Below are 21,094 nucleotides of genomic sequence, written 5' to 3'. Positions count from 1 at the left end.
ATTTCAAGTTCAGATGGAAAACATAAATGTGTGTCCCGGTTTTTTAATATAAACCTCAACAGGGATTGTGCTGAAATTTGTTTATTTTTGCCATTTCTTCAAAAAGCACTATGTTGGCTCTGTGTAAATCTCAACGAACAGTTGGATCTAAATATGGCTCCTGGTTTCTTTCAAAACAATTAAGCAAGACCTTCTGAAATATGGCTTTGTTTGCAGATCTAATCAACGCAGCTAGATTGTTAAACTTGGGATTTTGGTTTATTAAGTGACATATGGATTTAATATACAGTCCATGTAATTCTAATGACCTGGTAGAAATCTCTAGATGGTGTTTCAGTTTACACAGGACAACAATCAACAGATATACCAATATTTTATTTTCTTAAAATGTTTTTCGAAGGAAGATGAAAGCAATGGAATATTACAGCATGAAAGAAGCATACTTCTTTCAGTGCCTCCATAACTAAGTAAATATCTGGAAGCATTACAGTTAAATATCGCAAATACATTTAGATAGGTCATTCGATTATACATATTCACACATGTCTGAAAGCAAAAATAAATCTATGTTATATATATATATATTTTGACCATACTTCACCTCCAGCTTCTTAAACCATGTAAAAACTTTTATTGTCCCTCAATTCTCATCTTTGGCAGATATGGGCCTGTCCACTAGGTAAGACTGAGGGCCAGCAGGATGTAGGAGGAAATTTATTTTTAAAGTGCAACATTTGAGCTATTCTTTCCTTATTTGGATCTCTCACTACGCTTCTATACTGTTTGTTGATTTTTTTTTCGTCCTGGGAACAAAACAGGAAACCACCGAATGGATTCCGTCCTTCCTTAAACTCCCGAATTTGACATGATTTCTATTATGCAACCTGCAACTTTTCTTATATGCAGGATACAGATTCGATAGAACGATTCTTAAATAGGCTTTCCGTCACTAATTTGGCACAATGAAATAGCAGCAAGTCTCTTTTTCCTTTAAGAATATTAATATTATCTTATGATGATACTGATTGTAATCTATTACTGTTCAAGGACACCAAATAGTAAGAATTTAACCACAAAGTTCAAATACTATGGCTAGATTCCATTTTCCCCATCTATTGATCTTTCGATGGGAGCAATCAGATGTTTTATTTCTAGTGCAGGTGTGCTGGATTATTCTGCTCATCCAAAGACGCACTCATTGTAGCTTTACTATAGCTGGTGTCCAAACATTCTCACAGTCCAATTCCGGCTCATTCTTCGCTCTCCTCATCATCGCCTTTGGTACCTTTGCTCCAGCGCTGGAAGCAGTGCACGGTGGAAGCCAGGAAGAAGCTGGCCATGATGGCCGCTACGGACACGGAGATGCCAGAGAAGATTATGATGAGGAAGTCGGTGAGGGTCAGGGTGATCTGACACTCCCGGAAACTATCCTGGGAGAGCTGGCTGAGAGGCACACGGCGGCCATCGGTAGGCAATGAGCACTCCATGCTGTCTATACCTGCAAGAGAACAGAAACTAATGATACATTTTGGTAAAGATTTGCGTAAGTAAATAATGTTGGAAGCTCCTGTGACGTATCAGCGCCAGCCTGTTTGATTCAGCTGCAAGTGTGGACAGTAATATAGATCAAAACATTTCTTTCAAGTAAAAACACCTTAAATATGATTATCATGTAAATATGAAGAAATACATATGACTTAAGCCATCCTAATGTGTTGTAGTCCTCTAATACCATAGGACGCTGTTGATTTTGAAATATTTTTTGCAATATAATAATATTGCATCATACATATATGCAAAACAGGTATGTCATTAGCAGCACCTATACATAATCAATCCTTCACCAGCCTTCATTCATTCTGTTCATAATGAAAATCTTGGTTTCATGTTACCAAAAGACTGTAAGATGCAATGTTCTCTATCCTTAAATAGAGAAAATAAAACAAGAAGTACTGCACTGGACACTCCTATTAAATAGACATCTCCTTATAGAAAACATTCACACTACTACATGCAGAATTCTTTACACTTTGAGTTCCTAAAATAAATGATCAAGTGAAGCATCTAACTTACACACTTGTTTAAATTAATTATCGAAATAATAATGTATTAGAATCAGTGTGTGTGTGTGTGTGTGTGTGTGTGTGTGTGTGTGTGTGTGTGTGTGTGTGTGTGTGTGTGTGTGTGTGTGTAAGGTAATATGAAGTCATTTTAGAATTTTCGATTTACATAGATAAAACAGAACTTGTTTTACCATCAGATTCAAGTACATTTTAAAAAGTACACAATGCCTTTATTGACTTTGTTCAAATATATGCTCTTAGCATGCTGATCAGATTTCCTCTGTCAGAAACATGAACACTCATTTCTTCATTACCATTATTTTATATAGCAATAAAAAAATGACAGCACCCAGAAATAACTCAGGATTTATGGCAGTGTTGGTGGAGGGAAAACCTTGACCAGCGTTAGAGAGAGAAAGAGAGATAGACTATAAATCTGACAGCAAGAAAGTGCTCTTGAATTCTAATTAGCTATAAAACAAATGTCGCTGTTCTCCTTCATGTCCCTGCTCTGTCACTCTAAAATACTATTAGAAAATATGTCATGGGCTTTGCAGATTTGGAGAGTGCAAAGCCTTCCTGCCCTGGTGGCCTCCAATATATAGTGATGGTGCCTCACTGCCTACACTTTGGTGGATTTTTTTTTTTGAGGCTTACAAGTGTGACTTTGGGACAGTGCCTGTGTTTTTGTGCTGTAGTTTGATAGCAAAATAATCAGAAAAGCACAGACATAGTACATATAAACAAATCCCTTACTTAAATAGGACTAAAAAAAATAATCCTTTTACATTTTCACTTAAGTAGAATTACATTGTTTTTGAACATACTTGAGTATTACAATTGAAGGTAGTGATCTATGAGGGCTATATTTGAATAATAGATGCAGTTCGGTGTCTCTTGCACGTCGTAACTTTTTAGCAGATAGTTTTCATTAATTACAGACACACAGTGAGTGAACCCTTACTCCACACACACTCTCAGCAGAACTGTGCGGTTTAAACTTATGGTCTCGTAAGAAAGTCTTATTGAACACAATGTAATGTAGTTACTTATGAGGAACAGCATGGAGTGCTGAATTGTAGTGTAGTAAAAAGTGAGATATTGCACATTAAAATGCAGTTTACCAAAAGAAAAATACACAAATTAAGCAGGAGATACTTGACAGATTGACTCAAGTTTTTTTTTTCTTTTAATATTTTCCTGCATTCAACTAGCAGTGTTTTTATGATCATATATTGCTTTAGCTTAATGTACTGCTCTTTCTATTTCCATTAGTAGCCCCTCAATTTAATTCATTTATATTGGTATAACAGATGTGAGACATTGTCCAATCTTAAGAGATAAAGCATTTATAAAAACAATGTATAAAGATAGGTACTTATAATTGTACATTTTTCTCTAAAGAGCAATTAATGTGAGTGAGTGGTAGCTCAGTGGTTAAGGTGCTGGGTTACTGATCGGAAGGTTAGGAGTTCAAGCCCCGGTGTAGCCAAACTGCCACTCTTGGGCCCTTGAGCAAAGGCCCTGAACCCTCTGTGGCGCCGTATCATGGCCGACCCTGCACTCTAACCCCAGTTTCCAAGCAAGCTGGGATATGCAAAGAACAAATTTCACTGTGCTCTAATGTATATGTGACTCCAAGAAACTCTCCAAGATGGCATGAGGAAGAAGCCTTGGGAGGAACCAGACAACCTGGCCAAATATAGCCATTCACCACCCTCAAAGAATAAACCATTTGGAGGGTTATTACTTGTGTATACATTAGGGGTGCAACAGGTGTAAATTTTTTTGGTAAAGGGCTTTTGGTTTGATACACATGTGTACCAAAAAACTGGAGTTAATGTAGTGTCACTATGGCTACTCACTCAGAACAAGAAATAAGATTTGTTTTGCGCACGCATGGAAACGCTAAATAATTTATTGTGCTAGCGTAAGCTGCTAATCAGGAAGTGGCTAGCGTCTAACACCAGCGTTATGGATTCTTTAGTGTTTTATATAAAGCTTCAAGAATTTCTCTGACAGTTCCACATATCAGGGGAGCGAATGAATGAAGGATGAAAGGAATGAAGATATTTGTTAAAGTATGCCAAAATTAGAACAGTTAAGTAGATCATATCTTTATCAAATTAAAAAATGCAAAACACACGCACACACTTCCATACACATCTTTATTACCCAAATGGAGTCTAACAAATATAAAGTATTACATTTTTTCATTTATTACATTTTATTAAATTTATTAAATTTATTCCAATTTAATTGATTACTCAATTTAATCAATATAATAAAAAAGTATATTGCATTTATTAGATTTATTTTATTTTATACAAAAGAAAAATAAAATATTAATAATAATATATAATTTCACCAAGCAGGCATTTTATTTAAAATGATTTTTAATATGTAAACTGTTCAAATGTTGATCACGTGTTAAATAATAAACTGTGTTAATAAAAAATGACAAGCAATATTATGTTTTGCATCTCTTCCCGTAACCGTACCGAAATTGAACCGAATTGTGACTTACTATAAATTAATGTGTCAGGAGAAGCCAAAATAAAATTTAATCTTTTGATCAGCCATACCATTAACAGCACTGACAGGTGAAGTGAATAACAATATCCGGTTAAAATGGCAGCTGTCAGGGGGTGAGATTTAAGGCAGCGAAGGAACTGAGGATCTGATTGACTCTTATTGGAACACTCCACAAGATCCGCTGTTTTGAAGATGCTCTGTAATTGTTCGATTTGCATCGGGTTTGAAAAAAAGCATAAATATAAATGCTGTTTGTCTTGTTGTGGTTACTTCTTGCTTTATGTGAAATCGTGGCTCAATGTTTTGGCATGTAAGCAGAAAATGAACACTTGCTGTGACTTTGCTAGTGGGAATACAAGGTTATGATCACTGCTATGGATTTTTTTTATTTTGAAGACGTCACCAAAATTCTATGAAGACATTTGGATCACCTACATAAAAGAATAAAGCTGTAAGCAGATCGTAAGCAGAGCTTTTATCAGCAATCGAGCTAATGAGATCCGTGGGGAGCAAATAGCATTTTATTTCTCGTATTAAAAAAAAAAGTTATTGAGCCTTAATGATTTCGTCTGCACATTTATGAGCAGTTTATAAGACAGCATGTCTGAGGTGATGGGCTATACTTAAGCATCAACCAAATTCACAGGAGGCGAAAAAGATAAACGGTTTCTATTTATATTCCCAGAGTTCTCTCAGGTCCGGACTCATTTTCCTTTACTACGATAAAGCGGTGGTCTTTGGGGCTTTTTTTTTGGGGGGGGGGGTAGGTTGCTTTTTTGTTGTGTCTATGTGTCTTTAAATGCTGAATAATACATTTGCATTCAGGAGACCCTGACCAAAGTCATTGTTTTAATGGTGTCATGGCCTAATACATTTCTAGATGGAAGAATATTTCTGCCCTCTATGAATTGTAATCTAAAAAATGGTGACTCTGGGATTAATTTTGGATTCTGGAAAGATAAATAACCTGCGAGCAAAAAAGTCAATCAATTCATGAAGCACAAGTCGTAGATCAGGAGTTCATGAAGCATGTCTGGGACCATGTCTGTGATTAGTTCAAAACAAAAATGTAATAATGTTCAAATTTCGACTCAACTGTAAATCTTTATTTATTTATTTTTTTATGGAAAAATATAAAATAAATTCTATTTGGTATATTACACACAAACATGCTATTTATACAGTACAACAGACAGATGATGTAATCAATCTCTCTATCTCTTCCACAGAAGAAAGTGGGGCAGCTAATATTATTCAGCACACAGGAAATTTTCTAATTTGGCAGCCTAATTGAGATTTAAGTGCTGAGTGAACGTTTATCTAATTCTCAAGCACGCTGGAAACAGTTTGAGGGTTTTTTTAATTTTTTTTTTATTTTACTATATTAAGTCCTTGAAAGGAACTCGAGCAGAATTTCTCATGTTGTAATGTCCAACTGTTCACAGTCCATTTGCGTCACTAACTGCTGGACATTAACTGAATAAATGGCATTCTCTGAAAAAAATAATAATAATAATAATAAATAAATAAATAAATAAATAAATAAATAAATAAATAAATAAATAAATAAATAAATAAAAAGACCTTTTCTGGCTTCCCGTGGGCTCACCACCTGCAGGAGGGACCGTAAGGGACGGTGCTGTGAGGATTGGGCAGCAGTCGAAGGCGGGGGCCTGCTTAGACTGCTGCCCCCGCGACCCGAATTACGGATAAGCGGGAGAAAATGAATGAATGAATGAATGAATGACCTTTTCTGGTAGAAACTTTCAAAAATTTGCACTTTATTTTCATAGATAAAATGAATGATAATGTTGATAATACATCTTTAACCCCTGTTGGTGTTCTTTACTCTCGACAAAACCAGTCAACTGCACCAAAGATTGAGATTTTCTTTGGAGTCTGGATTTCCTGCATTTGGATACAGTTGAAATTTTAAAGAAACAGACTGACTTCACCCAGCAGTGGGTCCATAATGAGTCATCCAGCATGCCGTCGTTTTGCCCTTTTGCAAAACTTACACAAAGGACACAGATAAAGGGCAGGAACAGAAACATCATTCCCTCATGTACACCGGTGTCACTCTAAAAAAATCCCTCTTTTTAATGTCAAACCTACAGTTAGGAATATATTTTGTTTTTACAGCACTGGAGTCGATTCACTCCCCTGAAGAAGACAAGCCATCTTGAAAAAAGGAAGACAAAAGCTACTCGATCATTTGTACCTTGTGTGAAGGTTATGTCGGACTTGAGTTAATGAGATGAAGCGATCAGGCATGTTCGTTGAAGAGACTCCAATCACAGCGAGCCAGGACAAGCCGAACAGACGTTCGGGATCTCCCATGCGTCTCTACTAGAAAGATTGCACTCAGTATAAGCAGGGAAGTAAAGGGAGATGGTATATTAAAAAAGGCTCATCTAGAAACTGCAGCCTCCGAATATATTAATTCTATCCAAGTTACCAAATAAATTTTGCAAAACAAAAAAAGAAAGAAAAAGTCTATAAAACATTGTTCTGTATTCTTTCTTCCTGCACCTCATGTGGAAGATGACTATGCAACATGCATTTACTTTGATATCATAAATTTGGCATTTTTTGTGTATATCATATCTTCAAACATGTGTGGATTACACCATTAAACAGACAGAGGGAGGATGGAGGGAAATAGAGCTCAGTCAGAGCAAAAACCCATGGAAGGTAGGAGAGGATATGCTTACGTGTCATACTCGCAATGTGAGAATGTGATGGTGGAGCATGACTCACATGCATCAGGAGGGGTTTCCCTCATGCAGAGGACTTAATGACAGTCACATTGTATTTTCTCAAAACAGCAGCCGAACACATGCAGGCTGACACATACGCATTCTGTAAAAAAAAAACATACACACAGAAACCCCAGGCAGTTTGAAACCATGGCTCATAAAATATTATATAGATCGATATATAGATAGATATGGTGGCAAAATTACATTATTTAGTATTACAGCATTCACTGCAATATTTACAGCTAAATATATCAATATTGGCAGGGAAAGGGGGGTATGATATTAGAATGGCACATAGCATTATTTTAATGTGTGTGTGTGTGTGTGTGTGTGTGTGTGTGTGTGTGTGTGTGTGTGTGTGTGTGTGTGTGTGTGCGCGTGTGTGTGTGTCTGTTGGGGGGGTCAGCGGTGGTAATAAAGTAATCCTGATGTGGCACATCACTGGGACATTCTGATTGCTGTAAATGAAATAATCAGTGAATGGTAATTGGATAAGCCTCCATGGAGAAATAAACACAGTGACCCTGTCACATTAACCGCTTTTTTATGCACGCCTGGGCCTGTATGCAGTCTGGCTCAGACTACCACAGAGGAGCGGTGACGCAGAAATTCAGCCTGTTCATCTCCCTCATGAGTGCGAAGCTACAGTTTATTATCATCAAACATCGAACTGGTGGCTAAAGATTCAATCATGATCTGAATCACAAGCTTGTGCTAAACTTTTGCTAGTCCAATGTCTGATCGACATTGAGCTGCTGTTGGCTGAGAGACAAGAACAGCTCAGAATAATACATTCGGTTTGTCTGCGTTTAACCTGAACACAGGGCAGACAGCAGCGGATCATGTTTACACAGTTTTTCCCATTAAAAGATTCATGGCAGTGGCTAGTGCTAAACTAAAGACCTCTGGGGGCTGTTTATGGCCAAACTAACACATGGGATACGCTGCACAGACCTTAACTCTGAGTTGCATCAAATACTTTACAGACCGGATCGCTCCTGAAATTTGACAACAAACAAAGGATAAACAAAAGTTTGTACCAGTGTTATTTTTATATTTCTCCTTTATATTTCATAAAAGTTTCAAGCCAGAGAAATACATTATAATGCAGATATGTTGCTTATTTCACCAAAATACAACAAATTCTATATTCTTCCTACAACCACAGGACTGCTGAATGCTCAGTTCTCGGTTGTAATTTACCTCACAGGTTTATATTAATGTGCTCATTCTAGTATGTTATTAAATCAAGAACAAATCTGCAATAATCAAAGAATATTAACAAAAAGATGGAAAAAACATTATAAAACAAAGAAAAACTTTAAGAACTGATGCTGGAGACTCCTTCCATATGTAACAAACATCTTCTGACATAAAACCTTAATTATAATAGTCTGGTGTTTTTAACTTTAAGAAAGGATAAAAAAAAATTTAAAAAAGAAGCGTTTATATTGCCATCTCATTGCAGCCATTTTGGTTAGTGGCGAAGTGTATTTGATGCTATTCCACAAGAAGACTGAGCCAAAGTCTGCATTTATTGTAATTAAACAAAGAAAAATCCAAGAGTAATTTGTCCCCCCTTTGTCTCCTCTTTCACATCACTTCCTTTTCAAAAGCAGGTGAAATTCATTACAAGGATAAAAACAAATTTATCAAGTAAAACAAATAACAAAACCAGTAAAAAAAAAACATTGTAACCGTATTATTCTTTCTTTACAGCTTCTACAGCTGCTATAAACAAGTGATAACAGGAATGAATGCTTTAATGGACATTAAATATTAGGGCTATAACTATCTATTTTAGTAATCAAGTATTCAACCAATTGTTCCAATGATTTATCAAGTAATCAAGAGTTGGGATGCAGGACAGGGTTTTGGCTTATTTACAGGATAAGGATCCCTGCATAATCTCCTGCAAGACTTATTTGACTGCAGAGCAAAAGTGGTCATGACCCAAACTGTACTTTTATCTGGGTCTGCTTTGTGGTGCTTAACTGGGTCTGTATGGGTCTGTGCTCATTCTCTCACTCTCACTCTCTTTTCGATCAATCAATCGATTGATTGATTGATTAATTAATTAATTAATTAATTAATTAATTGCACTGTACAGTGTTTGTTTTAGTTTGAAAACTTTGGAAACTTCTTCATGTTCTTTGGACTGAATCTTACAGAAGCCCATTTTTGCCACATAAAAAATTTTTTTAATACAATTTCTAGGGTTAAAGGGTTATGCTGACTTCTCTTTATACTTTTTTTTCTTACAATAAAATACTTTATTTCATGTAAATATTCAACATTTCTGGTGCATTGTGGTATATATCCACTATGCTGGTTTTTAAACTATGGATCGTACTTATTTCTACATAATGTACCTTATATGGAAACCAGTAGCTGAATTGTTGGACATTTGGATTATGTTTACAAAAAATCGGATCTTACTACAGTTTAAGATATTTTTAATCCATTAAGCCTGGATTCTGCAAAGAGAACAGGATCATGGTGTATGTGTGTGTGTGTGTGTGTGTGTGTGTGTGTGTGTGTGTGTGTGTGTGTGTGTGTGTGTGTGTGTGTGTGTGTGTGTGTGTAAAAGAGAGTGAGAGTGAGAGAATGAGCACAGACCCATACAGACCCAGTTAAGCACCACAAAGCAGACCCAGATAAAAGTACAGTTTGGGTCATGACCACTTTTGCTCTGCAGTCAAATAAGTCTTGCAGGAGATTATGCAGGGATCCTTATCCTGTAAATAAGCCAAAACCCTGTCCTGCATCCCAACTCACACTGTAAAATCTAATCCCAAACACAAATAGACACACAAACACTATACGTTTACGATGGACGTCTATAAACTAGAGTTAAATAAGGCACAAAATACCTGATTTTAACCCTGATGAATAGAAAGCAGTAAACCTACAATTTGACACGCATCATAAGCCATGAAATCCTAATCAAGCATTTTACAGTCCCGACGGATCATACAGTAAATTGACCCCGCACACGTATTTATATGAAATCTGTTCACTCACAGCTATCAAACTAGGCTTTGTAGCCTAAAAACATAATTACCACAACACAATTAAATGGGGAAAAAAAATTATTAATTTACAAGCATAAGCATTTTTTTTTTATTGTTAAGCAAAACAGGTGTAAATTCAATCAGAATAGAAAAATAATCCATTTTGCAGTCCAGATAATAGGCTTTGAATAAAGCAATGTTATATAACCAGGCCATATTACCTCATATTATACTCTGATGTTTAGAAACTGCTTTATCCTTGATGGAATCAGGGGAGATCTGAAAGCCAATCCTGGGATCATGGAACATGTGATGGCACAATACACTCTGGAATGGCAGCCCTTGAAAGGTGTCAATGGGGCGATTTAGTGTTTACCTACTGCTATGGCAGATACAGAGAGAACATTAAACTTTCACACATCACATGAGATTGCGACCAAACCTAATGATACGAATAAAATCTATAAATCATCATGACCCTCATCTTTGCAAAACCTGTGTTTTAATGAGTTATTAAAATCTGTAAATATGTCAACATTTATGGTCACGTAAGAAAATTCACAAGCTAATGCTGAACTTTGAAGTGTGTTTTTTTTTTACCAGGTACATTATGTGACTTGTTCTTTTACAAAAATAAATGGTGTCAGTAATTTATCAAGAGAATCGCATTACCCAAAAGTGAGTTTTGGCGTTACATGTAGTACATAACTTCATATGGGTTAGTTTTCTGTAAGAGAATATAATATGATTAAGAACAAGTTCCTGCTTAATCCTGGAATAAGCTTTATAGTCCTATATATTATGACAGAGAATTTCTCTTTATACTGTATATTATAGCAGAATCGTCATTTTGCCCGAATCCGAAAATCCATCCTTGTGTTTAAAAGAGGTAGTTCATCATGTACGGCAAGTCAGCTCAGGAAAATGAGCAGTATTCTGAGAAGAGCTATCTGAAGTTCAGATTTTATCTTAACTGGAGGTTTCAAGAGGGTGATAAACTTTCCCAGGGACATGAGAGCCAGTGTCATTTTGATTTAAAAACCGCATTCTGATTTAAAACTCCATCATCCTCAATGGCAAAAGCGGCCAACACACACGTTTTTCAAAACCTGAGATAACCAGGTCAATATAACAATCTCATTTGGAAAGAAAGCAGTTATTTAGAAATATTTATACATTCACAGTATGACACCCTTGAGATATTCAGGACAAAAAATATTTTTTATAATTATGTTCTTGAAAATAACGTGTAAATTATCACTTGGATCGTTTCCCTGTAAAATAAAGATCCTTGTTCCATTTTTAATCACAAGCCATGGGGACCTTTTTTGGATGTGGTGGCATTACAATTCCCTTCTCTTAAACTAGGAGCCCCAAACCTGTTTCAGCATGACAATGCCCCTCTGCCCAGCTCCATGGAGATATGCTTTACATTGGTTGGAGTGGAAGACATTGAGTGGCCTGCTATAAAGCTCTGACCTCAACCTTCTTCAAAACCTTGGTCAAAAGTGGCTCATTACTCACTACAAAAAAAAAAGGAAATGTAAAACTATTCAATTCTTGCTTTTGAGGTCTGGACATCTTCAGGAAAACCTTTCAGAAGATGCCCTAGAGTCCATCCCCCACCCCAAATCCCATTTGCTCAGGTTTGGAAAGGTCACACTAGTTTATTCTTTTCATGACCAGTTTGGCATTCCCCCAGCCAACAAACAACCCCCCTGTGAAGCCAGTGATGCAGAAATAGACACTGAGGTGTGATACAGCTCCTTAGTGTATCTGGGAGACCGAGCATGCTATGCCAGTTGGCATGTATTCCAAAGGGATGACTGTTTACAGCTCCTGGGATGCTGCTGTTACAGCTGCTTATGTGGGAGCCTTGTTTTCTTTATTACACCATGTAAAACCATTCAATTGACTGCAGTAACTAAACATCCATAGTGAATGCATTTGTAACCCCTTACTGGTAGTATTTGGCCAATTTACCAGATGCTAAGGAAAGCTTTCCTTCTCACTACACAGATTATCCCTCTAGCCCAACCCTTGGCTCAAAACTCTCTAGGAAGTACCAAAGACAGCACAAGGTCAGGCTCCTGTGTAAACATGCTGGGAGGCAGGCTTCACAAAAGAGTGTACTGCCAGTACCTGCTCTATACTGTTTGCTCATTTCATCATATGTTTATCTAAAGTAATCTACTGTATTTTTATTCACTCTCAAATATTGTTCCTGGAAAATAATGTCCTTGAGACATGATCGTCAGAAAGTCAGCCTCCGAGTGAGCAGAGTAAACATCTGCCCCTTGACGAGATATGACCTTGGCAGAGAGAACGTGACAGCTGGGGCCATTTTATTTATTTATTTTCCAACTTGTGCTTTTGTCATTGTAATCTTCTAATGGTTTTATTTGGATGGCTTCCACTTCGAACATACGGTATGGGTTTGCATGTGCAAGTACATTTATCTAGCAGGATTTTGGTCATGCGCTACATGAGCTTTCCTTTCTGGTATCAGTGACTAATTGTTGTAGATAGTAATTACTCTGCTTGTATTCTGCTCACTGGGTCAGGTCTCCACATAATCAGATTTTGTGGTTTTGTAACTCACTTCATCTTCATCTCTTAGAATTACCAATGCTCGCATCTGGGAAAAGCATTATTGCAGGGCTTGGAAATGAAGGTTGTCATTTCCTTGCAATTTAAAAGCAGTTTATTAAATATTCTTTGTATAATAAAAAGTGAAAGTATAAAAAACATTTGAATAAAAATAACCATAAAAAATTTACAATCCATTACTGCCACTTGTAAGTTGAAAGTATGTCTTGTGCTCTTATATCACCAAGAAAATGAATTTCTATCATAAAAGGGAAAACTAAAAGTACCTTTCATTTGTATGTATGTATATTATATATATATATTATATATATACACATTTCAGTATGTATATTATATATATATATTATCTCCCCTTTGCTTCATGCAGGATCATCATTGATGTCCCTTGTGCTGAAAGGATTCATCGCATTGCCAAGGAGTCCAATAATTAGGCATTAATGGTGCTAGGGACTAAAAATTTTTATTCATTAGTAATAAGTTTGTGATAATGTCCCATGCAAGGTGTTTTCCTATGTTGATTAATTAAAATTAAGTTTGGTAGAAAGATGATGGGCAGATTAAGCCCGGTCAACTTCCTATATACATTTCAATCTCTCACTTTCTCTATGACTGATTAAGTTGCCGCACTCAGTGCCTACCAGTTAGCAACGCCTACCCTAGTATCCGTAGTGTGGGAATTGCTATTTAAAGCGATGCAAAAGCACTCCACAGAATTCCAGCTGAAGTTGTTTTTTTCACAGTGTTGCCATCATACTTCATGTCATTTATTTGAGGATGTGGTTTCCAATCAAAAGACCAATGACTTAAAATGCAAAAAAGAAATAAATAAAAAGAAATGCAACTGAGGGTTAGTAGAAGCTTAATAGTATTTCTGCTGCATTTACACTTGCTTTTAGTTAGTTTTTATAGAACTCAGTTTCACTTTTTTTTTCTGTAAACAGAGTGTGACACGTTTTGTAAAATGTTTGTGACATGTTCCTGCAATGTAAAAACGTAATATGTGGCTATAGGTGGTGTAGTGATTGAAATGCAGTCAGAAAACGTATTTGCATGGTTGACATGATTGTTTAAAAAGTCTGGAAATTACATGTTATTAAATTGTCAATTAAAAATAAAAAATTACTGAAAAACTGACTCCAAAAAGGTTATGCCAAATAAGTGCCCACATTACCACAAACTATTATGTAGCTCACCAAAACAAAAAAACAGATTGGCAAGCTTTGACAGTTTTTTGGCAATATAGATTTTTGAAAACAGATATAAGCAGCTTGCTTAAAACTGGCTAATACACATACAGACCCTGAAGGGGAGAAACATTTGCTTGGCATGACTGTCGAGAGTATGACGTAGACAGAGCACATCCCCATGTGGAGTGGAATGCTAAATATGAGATGGGCTGAGAAAAAGGGAAACATGCTTTACCCATAGGAGCCTGACTAGATGCCTTACCAGGCTGGAAAATGCCCTAGACTGTGTCATTCTGGAACTTCCTTAAATAATGGGTACAGATAAAAATTAAGACCATAGGAAGGTATCCCATTTTAATTAAGTTATTATAAATAGGAAATCCTTGACTGAAAGATTTAAATAAAAGATGGAATCCTTCCATAAATGTTGATTAAACAGATAACATTCATTACAGAATCTTAAGCACTTACCATTTGGAAGCTTGTGGCTGTTCTCAACTAGCCAAGCGAAAAGGTTGGCAAAGTTACAATTGCACACCCAAGGGTTGCCCTCTAATCTGACGACCCGCAGAGAAGGCAGCTGGCTCAGTGCGCCAACCTGGAGACTGGAAAGGGCATTGCGCTCCAGTTCAAGTTCTCGCAGTGAAGTCAAGCCCCTAAAGGCATCCTCATTCACCATGCTCAGGTGAGGGTTGTTGCCCAAGCGCAACTTGATGAGGCTCCGGGACTCGCCAAATGTTCCTTTTGCGATCTCAGTCAGGTTGTTGCTGCCCAAGTCTAAGAAAACTAGCCTGGAAGAGGTACTCAGTGTTCCTGGTTCTATGTGTGAGAGGGAATTGTTACGGAGATCCAGATACACCAAGTCACTGTAGAGCACAAGAAAGTCAGAGGGAATGCGCAGGATCCAGTTGTTGGACAGCAGCAACCTGCGCACATCCAGCGGGATCTCGTCTGGGAGGCGAGTGAGTCCTCGGCCGTTACAATCCACCGTGTGAGGGTCCGGGCACTTGCAGGCAGCTGGACAATTTTCTCCACGTGTCAGCAAGGCAAATGAGATAAAGGCAAGGAGAGGATGGACCTGGCAGACACATGGCAACATGGTCAAGTGGGTGTGAAGATAGAGAAGGGACTAGAGGGTAAGGGGCAACTGAGGGGCACAGGGAGGGTCAGGGTCAAAGAGCAGGAATTTAGGAGAGGGAAAGGGGAGGGGAAAGCACAAGGAAAGAAAGAAGTCAAAGCCTGCATGGAAGCATCCTGCCCTCCTGGTGATGAAATGTTGAAGGAAAAAAGATCCTGCCTTGAGAAGCAAGAGAGAGATTATGCAGGCTGTATTTCCAAGAGACCATACAGGAAGCAGCTGTAGAGAGAATACTAGGCTACTGGCTTTGATGAGTGAAGGGAGGAGAGAAACTGTGGGAGGGAGTGAGAGCATAAAAGCGCGAAAGAGAAAGGGGAGGGGAGGTGAACCGTATGTAGTATAAGCGGAATTTTAGGGCAAGCCAAGAGGTAAATGAAAGGGTTCTTTTCGTCATCCTCTCCGTCATTTAGCCGCCGTCGATCATGCATGGCAAACAGACACAAAAAGACCAAGCTCATGTTGTCTCCTGCATGCAATCCCTAAGTCCTTCCATTTGTCAAGCAGCGTCATCCCCCACTACTGATTGAGCACCCATCAACATGAGCACAAGCGCCTCCGATACAAGCGTCACGAATCGGTCACGATCCTAACACAAGAATTCCCCCCAGTTGTACGACGTAGTCCACCTTTTGCTCCGGCTTCTGCGTGGTGTGAATCGAGTTTTAGCCAATAACTTGCATCTCGGATTTGCAGCTCTGTTGCTATGGTGCAGCCACAAAGAAATCCTCCGCATATAGATTACACTTGCAGAAAAATCTTTGTGCTGCTCGGCTTTTGTTTTGCTGCCCTCCTTGCCACGGTTATGATAACCGGTTGAGTGAAGCACGCACTCAACATGTGATGTCACTTCCTTGTGAAAGGATATGTCAATCATTTTCCCTCAAAAACATTCCTTAAGGCATGTACATGTCATTGCATTATATTCCTGTACTATGAATACGTTCCGGAAGAAAAGAAAAAAAAGATCTGAAAATAAATATCTAATAAAGACAACCAAACCAGGACTGAATAGGATTTAGCAGTGTTTGTATTAATTAAAAAATAAATAATAATACAATTAAATAATCCAGCAGTACTACTATTACTTTTTTCCCCCTTTTTAACAGAAAGCAGTTAACTAAAATTATTACAACTCATAAAAATAATTGTATGAGATCATATGATTCACACTATAATTCTTTTTAAAGTGGAACCTCTTGAACTGTGCGAATAATGATTTTATTCAATGATTTTTGAAGCTGTAAATAATATATATAATTTTTTTTTTTTTTATATATTACTGGGGTGTAATTTTGACTAAAATATTATTCAATCCTGATTTCAGATTACTCCCTGTATGAGGTTTTGCATGTTCTTCTCTTGTCTGTGTTGGTTTACTGTGGGTTCTCCAATTTCTTTCCATTGTCGAAATAAAAATTCAAGTAGGAGGATTGGTTACAGCAAATTGCCCCCAACTGTGACTAACTGCATGAATGTACTGTGTACTCGGTGCCCCGAGAAGAACTGCCCTCTTATACTTGCGCCCAGTGTTACAGAGATTGGCTCAGAACGCAGGTGCTGGACACTGGCCAAGACGAGATTTCAGAAGACAAATTAATCACATTGCATTTAGCATTTCACTTTGTTGCATTGCAAAATTGTTGTAGGAACCACATGAGTTCAGAAAGTGATACCATGAGAAAGCACAATGAAGGAAATTTGGGTTATTTTACCTAAAAAAATAATGCAAAGTGCAGCACAGACTGAAAATCTACAGGACAAGAGCAAACCATAGCAGCAAATCAAAAACATGCAGTGCATCGAAAAACACCAGGGACTCAAATGATCATAGATATAAATACACCAGGTAATTTAATAAGAAAAAAAAAATCATACAGGCAATTATTTCATGTTCACATAAAGATGAAGAAAAAGTTATCTCAGTGATTGACTATGGCATGGTTCTTCTAAGTTGTGCTTGTTTGAGTACTTTAGAAACTACTTATCATTTGAGATATAGTGCTTTTTGACTGTTTACACAAATTGGTGTTAAAAATAAACATTCAGTGAACGGCAATAAGGCTTCTGCAACAATTTGATTTTGTGTTTGTACTTGATTTGTCCAAATGCCACTGGTATTTGTATTTAGGGGTTAAAAATGTTGGGTTTTTGACAGGGCAGGTTACGTGTTTAAATCCCAGCACTACCAGATTGGCCCCTGAGCAAGGCCCTTAATCCTGAACTGCTTTAGTGTATAATTGAGATTATTATAGGTTGCTCTGGATACTCTACCTCTATGAGGGGTGAAAAAGCATCTCATAAAAATGTTCTCTCCAAATCCATGCAGGCTCATGTGTATTGTCAAAATATGTTTTCCCCCAATTTTCAACTGTCAGTTTTTGGTCTCTTGAAATAAATTCATTTCATTTTGCTTTTACAGATTTAATCAGTTTCTCAGTCAATTAATCAGAGTCAGAGCCTTCATTGTAAATGCTGCATATGTACTCAGTCTAAATGATGTATTTTTCACGCAGTGGCCCAGACAAGCAAATGGAATTAAAGGAATAGACCGATGTTGTGCCATGAGTCAGAGGACGACAAGTGTAGTAGATTGAATTGGGAAAAAAATGTCTATGGCTATAATGGAGGAAAGCTGGCATGAGGAGAACAGCTAACAGGTTATGACCTTAACTGGCCTGGAATGATTGAGTTAGATAGATCCAGTTAAATGTAAAAAAAATAAAATATATTAAAAAAACCCTACAAACACCCCGATCACATGGACTGTGCACAGTAAATCATAGCGGAGTCATGTTTGTTTACAGGGAGCTCATATCTGGTCCCTTACGTGCTTCATTAGCCATAAATCAGTTTTGACATGTTGGGAAATGAGAAGCAGGAAATGATTTTACAGTACACTGTATGATTTATGCAGTCGAACGAAGTAGTTTGCATCCCTACAGGGGTTAAAAGAAATGTTTTTACAGTTAGAACATCAACTGAAAACTCAAGTACATCTAGTTAATAAAACGGAACGATTCACATGTAGATCACTTTCAGAAATTGATTTAACAAATCACTATGAATATCTTATCATAGTGATTTTTTATATTTTTTTTACACAGTTTGTTACTGCTAGTAAAAGATTCAAACTGAACTTTTATTATTAGATATTGTTGGTAATGCTTTTTTAAAGTAGAGCAAAAAAAAAGGGAGCATAAACTTTTGCACTCAGTTAAAAATTACATTAAAAGTTGCACACTTCAATAGAAACAGATTACTACTATTGGATTTATATTAACATAATATATTAACAGTATTAACAGCATAGCAGTAAAACCAATGCCTGGATTTAGCATGAAAATATATAGACACTACAATGTGAACACTAAAAAAATTAAAATCTTTATTCATTTAATCAATATTTAAGGATAACATCAAAGGGTGGGGTAATAGACTATGCATATTGTGAACATAAATACATTGTATTGATTATAAAATGTATTGTAAAACTGTTGTATACAGTAACTTTCAGGAGAAGCAAAACAATTCCCTAAATGAAGCATTTGCTCTAAAGAAGTTGTTACTACAGTTTTAAAAATGTTTGGGAATAAGGGCATTGATATTAATATTTGACCAATCAGATTTGTGAATTTAGCTGCACTGCTAAATAACAGACTATATGGCTGTAATGTTCTAATTTGTTTATACATCTTTCTAAAAATTGTGGCTATTTGATGATGGAGAGCTCAGGTTTAAAAAGAAAGCCATGAAAGTGTATCTGGAGCAGTGCATCTGCCTTCCATAATTGTCTGGCCTCCCCAAGGTCCAGTTCTCGGTTGTTGCTCCATAGTTAACTGTGCATGTATAAAATTAAGTCTCCTGCACTTTCATCTCGACAGGCTGCAGCCTGGTTCAGGAATGGAAACCTTTGAAGAATCCCTTAAATTAGCCTCGGAACGAGGTCTTATTAGCATACAGACTTTTAACAGTAATTAGCATTGCACCAAAAACAAACAAATAAGTACATTTTTGTAGGAGTTAAAACTTTAAAATAAAGTTTTAAAAGAAAATTAATACTATCATATTGGTGTGCATGTTCTAATGCCTCATTTCAATGGTCACTTTTATAACAAATGTTCAATTTACTTAATTTTCTCAAGATTTACCCAAAATTTGTGACAGTTGTGAAGTTATTCAACGTGTCTGGAAGGTCGTCCGTAATTGTGAGTTTTACATATAGAAAAAGTCTTCTGCAGGACTTAATAAATAATGTTGTCCATAAATAAAAATATATAATTGCTTGTAAGTCGGTATACGTGGACTCAATTGCTTCAGGATTGTTTATAATAAGGTGGTATTTTTAATAGTAACTTTACATCATGGCATCACACCAGTCCAATTATGATAGGTTTCACTGAACAGCATATTTTATTCCTCAGGTATATAAAGAAAATTCAGCAAAGAAGTGGTCAACCAAACCGTTTCCATGACATCAAATGACCACAGGATGTATATTTTCTTGCACAATCTATCATATGGTGACATATAGGCTGGCTATATCTATCATACCCTAGCACAATATAAGTGAGACTGACTCCCTGCAATCAAGCCTCCAAGCAACCAATTTGCTGTTTGTTAAATATTTATTGCTGTACTTGAGGACCGATTCTCAGTCTCCTCGGTGTGCAAAGGCTGAACAAAGAACTGTAGGGTCATTAAACCAGGTCAGACTGGTGACCTAGTCTGCATACATCACCAATATTGATCCAACATCATCCAGATCATGTCTACACCCATAATACAGAATATATTAACCACAACTGTAAAGGTGGACAAGTACAAGATAATCACTGGTCAAGTGATTTTGAAGTGTGATGAGCAGCCGTGGTGACTGTGGCAAGGAAGAACTCTCTTAGATGTTATGAGGAAGAAACCTTGAGAGGAACCAGACTTAAAAGGGAAACAAAGTATGTATGTCATGTAACCCAGTGACATAGCCTTTAACTAATCAACACTTTTATGCATTATGCTCTAGACATTTCTTTTCCATTGGATTATGTTTTTTAGTAAATATATATTTTTTTTTTCATTTTGTTCACATTTCCTTTGTTTGTAAATTGTTAAATGTTATATTTTTCATGCCTCATGCAAATGTAACTTTATATATTTTGCAAATCAGTACTTATTGTCCTTGAGAGCATTCGATTGCCTTTCGAATGCAGTTAAGGCAATTTTTAGATGAGAAAATCTTCAATAACAAAAACTAATGCTGCATTAATAAGTCTATGAAATTAGTAGGCTGGCCAGGTAGCTAATTAGGAAACAACAGGGAGTCCTGAAATGTCAGGAACCAAGGGGAATATATTGAGCAAACATTTTATATCTGAATATGTTGAGCAAAAGCAAAAACATCATACACTAGATGGGAAAATGTGTAGAGTGTATGGGCAAATCTAAGTTGTAAATTATAACCATAAATTTCAGTACACACAAGTATATGTGGTTCCTGGCTTTTCTATCTCTGTTCTTTATATGGATTGCTCCTCAAACATTAGCAATTCTAATCATGTTTCTTCGAATGCATTCAAAGAACCAACTTAGCATGCCTGGAAGAACTACAATTAATAAATATCACAATCAATATTTTCTCATCTTCAGTATATATATATATATATATATATATATATATATATATATATATATATATATATATATATATATATATATATATATATATATATTTTTTTTTTTTTTTTTTTAAATAGTACAAAACATAGCTCTTTCCTGCCTCAACAAATGTCCA

General features: G+C 36.6%; 1 protein-coding gene across 2 annotated transcripts; it reads right to left on the bottom strand.

Moving 5' to 3' along the window:
* Positions 1-239: 239 nt before the first annotated feature.
* lrrc38b (leucine rich repeat containing 38b) lies at positions 240-16,219 on the bottom strand. 2 transcript variants are annotated; one of them, XM_083535408.1, is made up of 2 exons: positions 14,643-16,219; positions 240-1,498 (listed from the first exon to the last, which is right to left on the bottom strand). In XM_083535408.1, exons 1-2 carry the CDS (start codon positions 15,268-15,270, stop codon positions 1,251-1,253), a joined length of 876 nt encoding a protein of 291 aa, XP_083391534.1. In that variant the 5' UTR covers positions 15,271-16,219; the 3' UTR covers positions 240-1,250. The 2 variants fall into 2 exon arrangements, with proteins under 2 accessions (XP_083391534.1, XP_083391535.1); XM_083535409.1 differs by lacking the exon at positions 240-1,498 and adding an exon at positions 6,550-6,944.
* Positions 16,220-21,094: the final 4,875 nt, after the last annotated feature.

Source organism: Silurus aristotelis (genome assembly GCF_946808225.1).
Source record: "Silurus aristotelis genome assembly, chromosome: 29".
NCBI classification, from domain to species: Eukaryota; Metazoa; Chordata; class Actinopteri; order Siluriformes; family Siluridae; genus Silurus; species Silurus aristotelis.
This window is presented reverse-complemented; position numbering and strand designations above follow the sequence as displayed.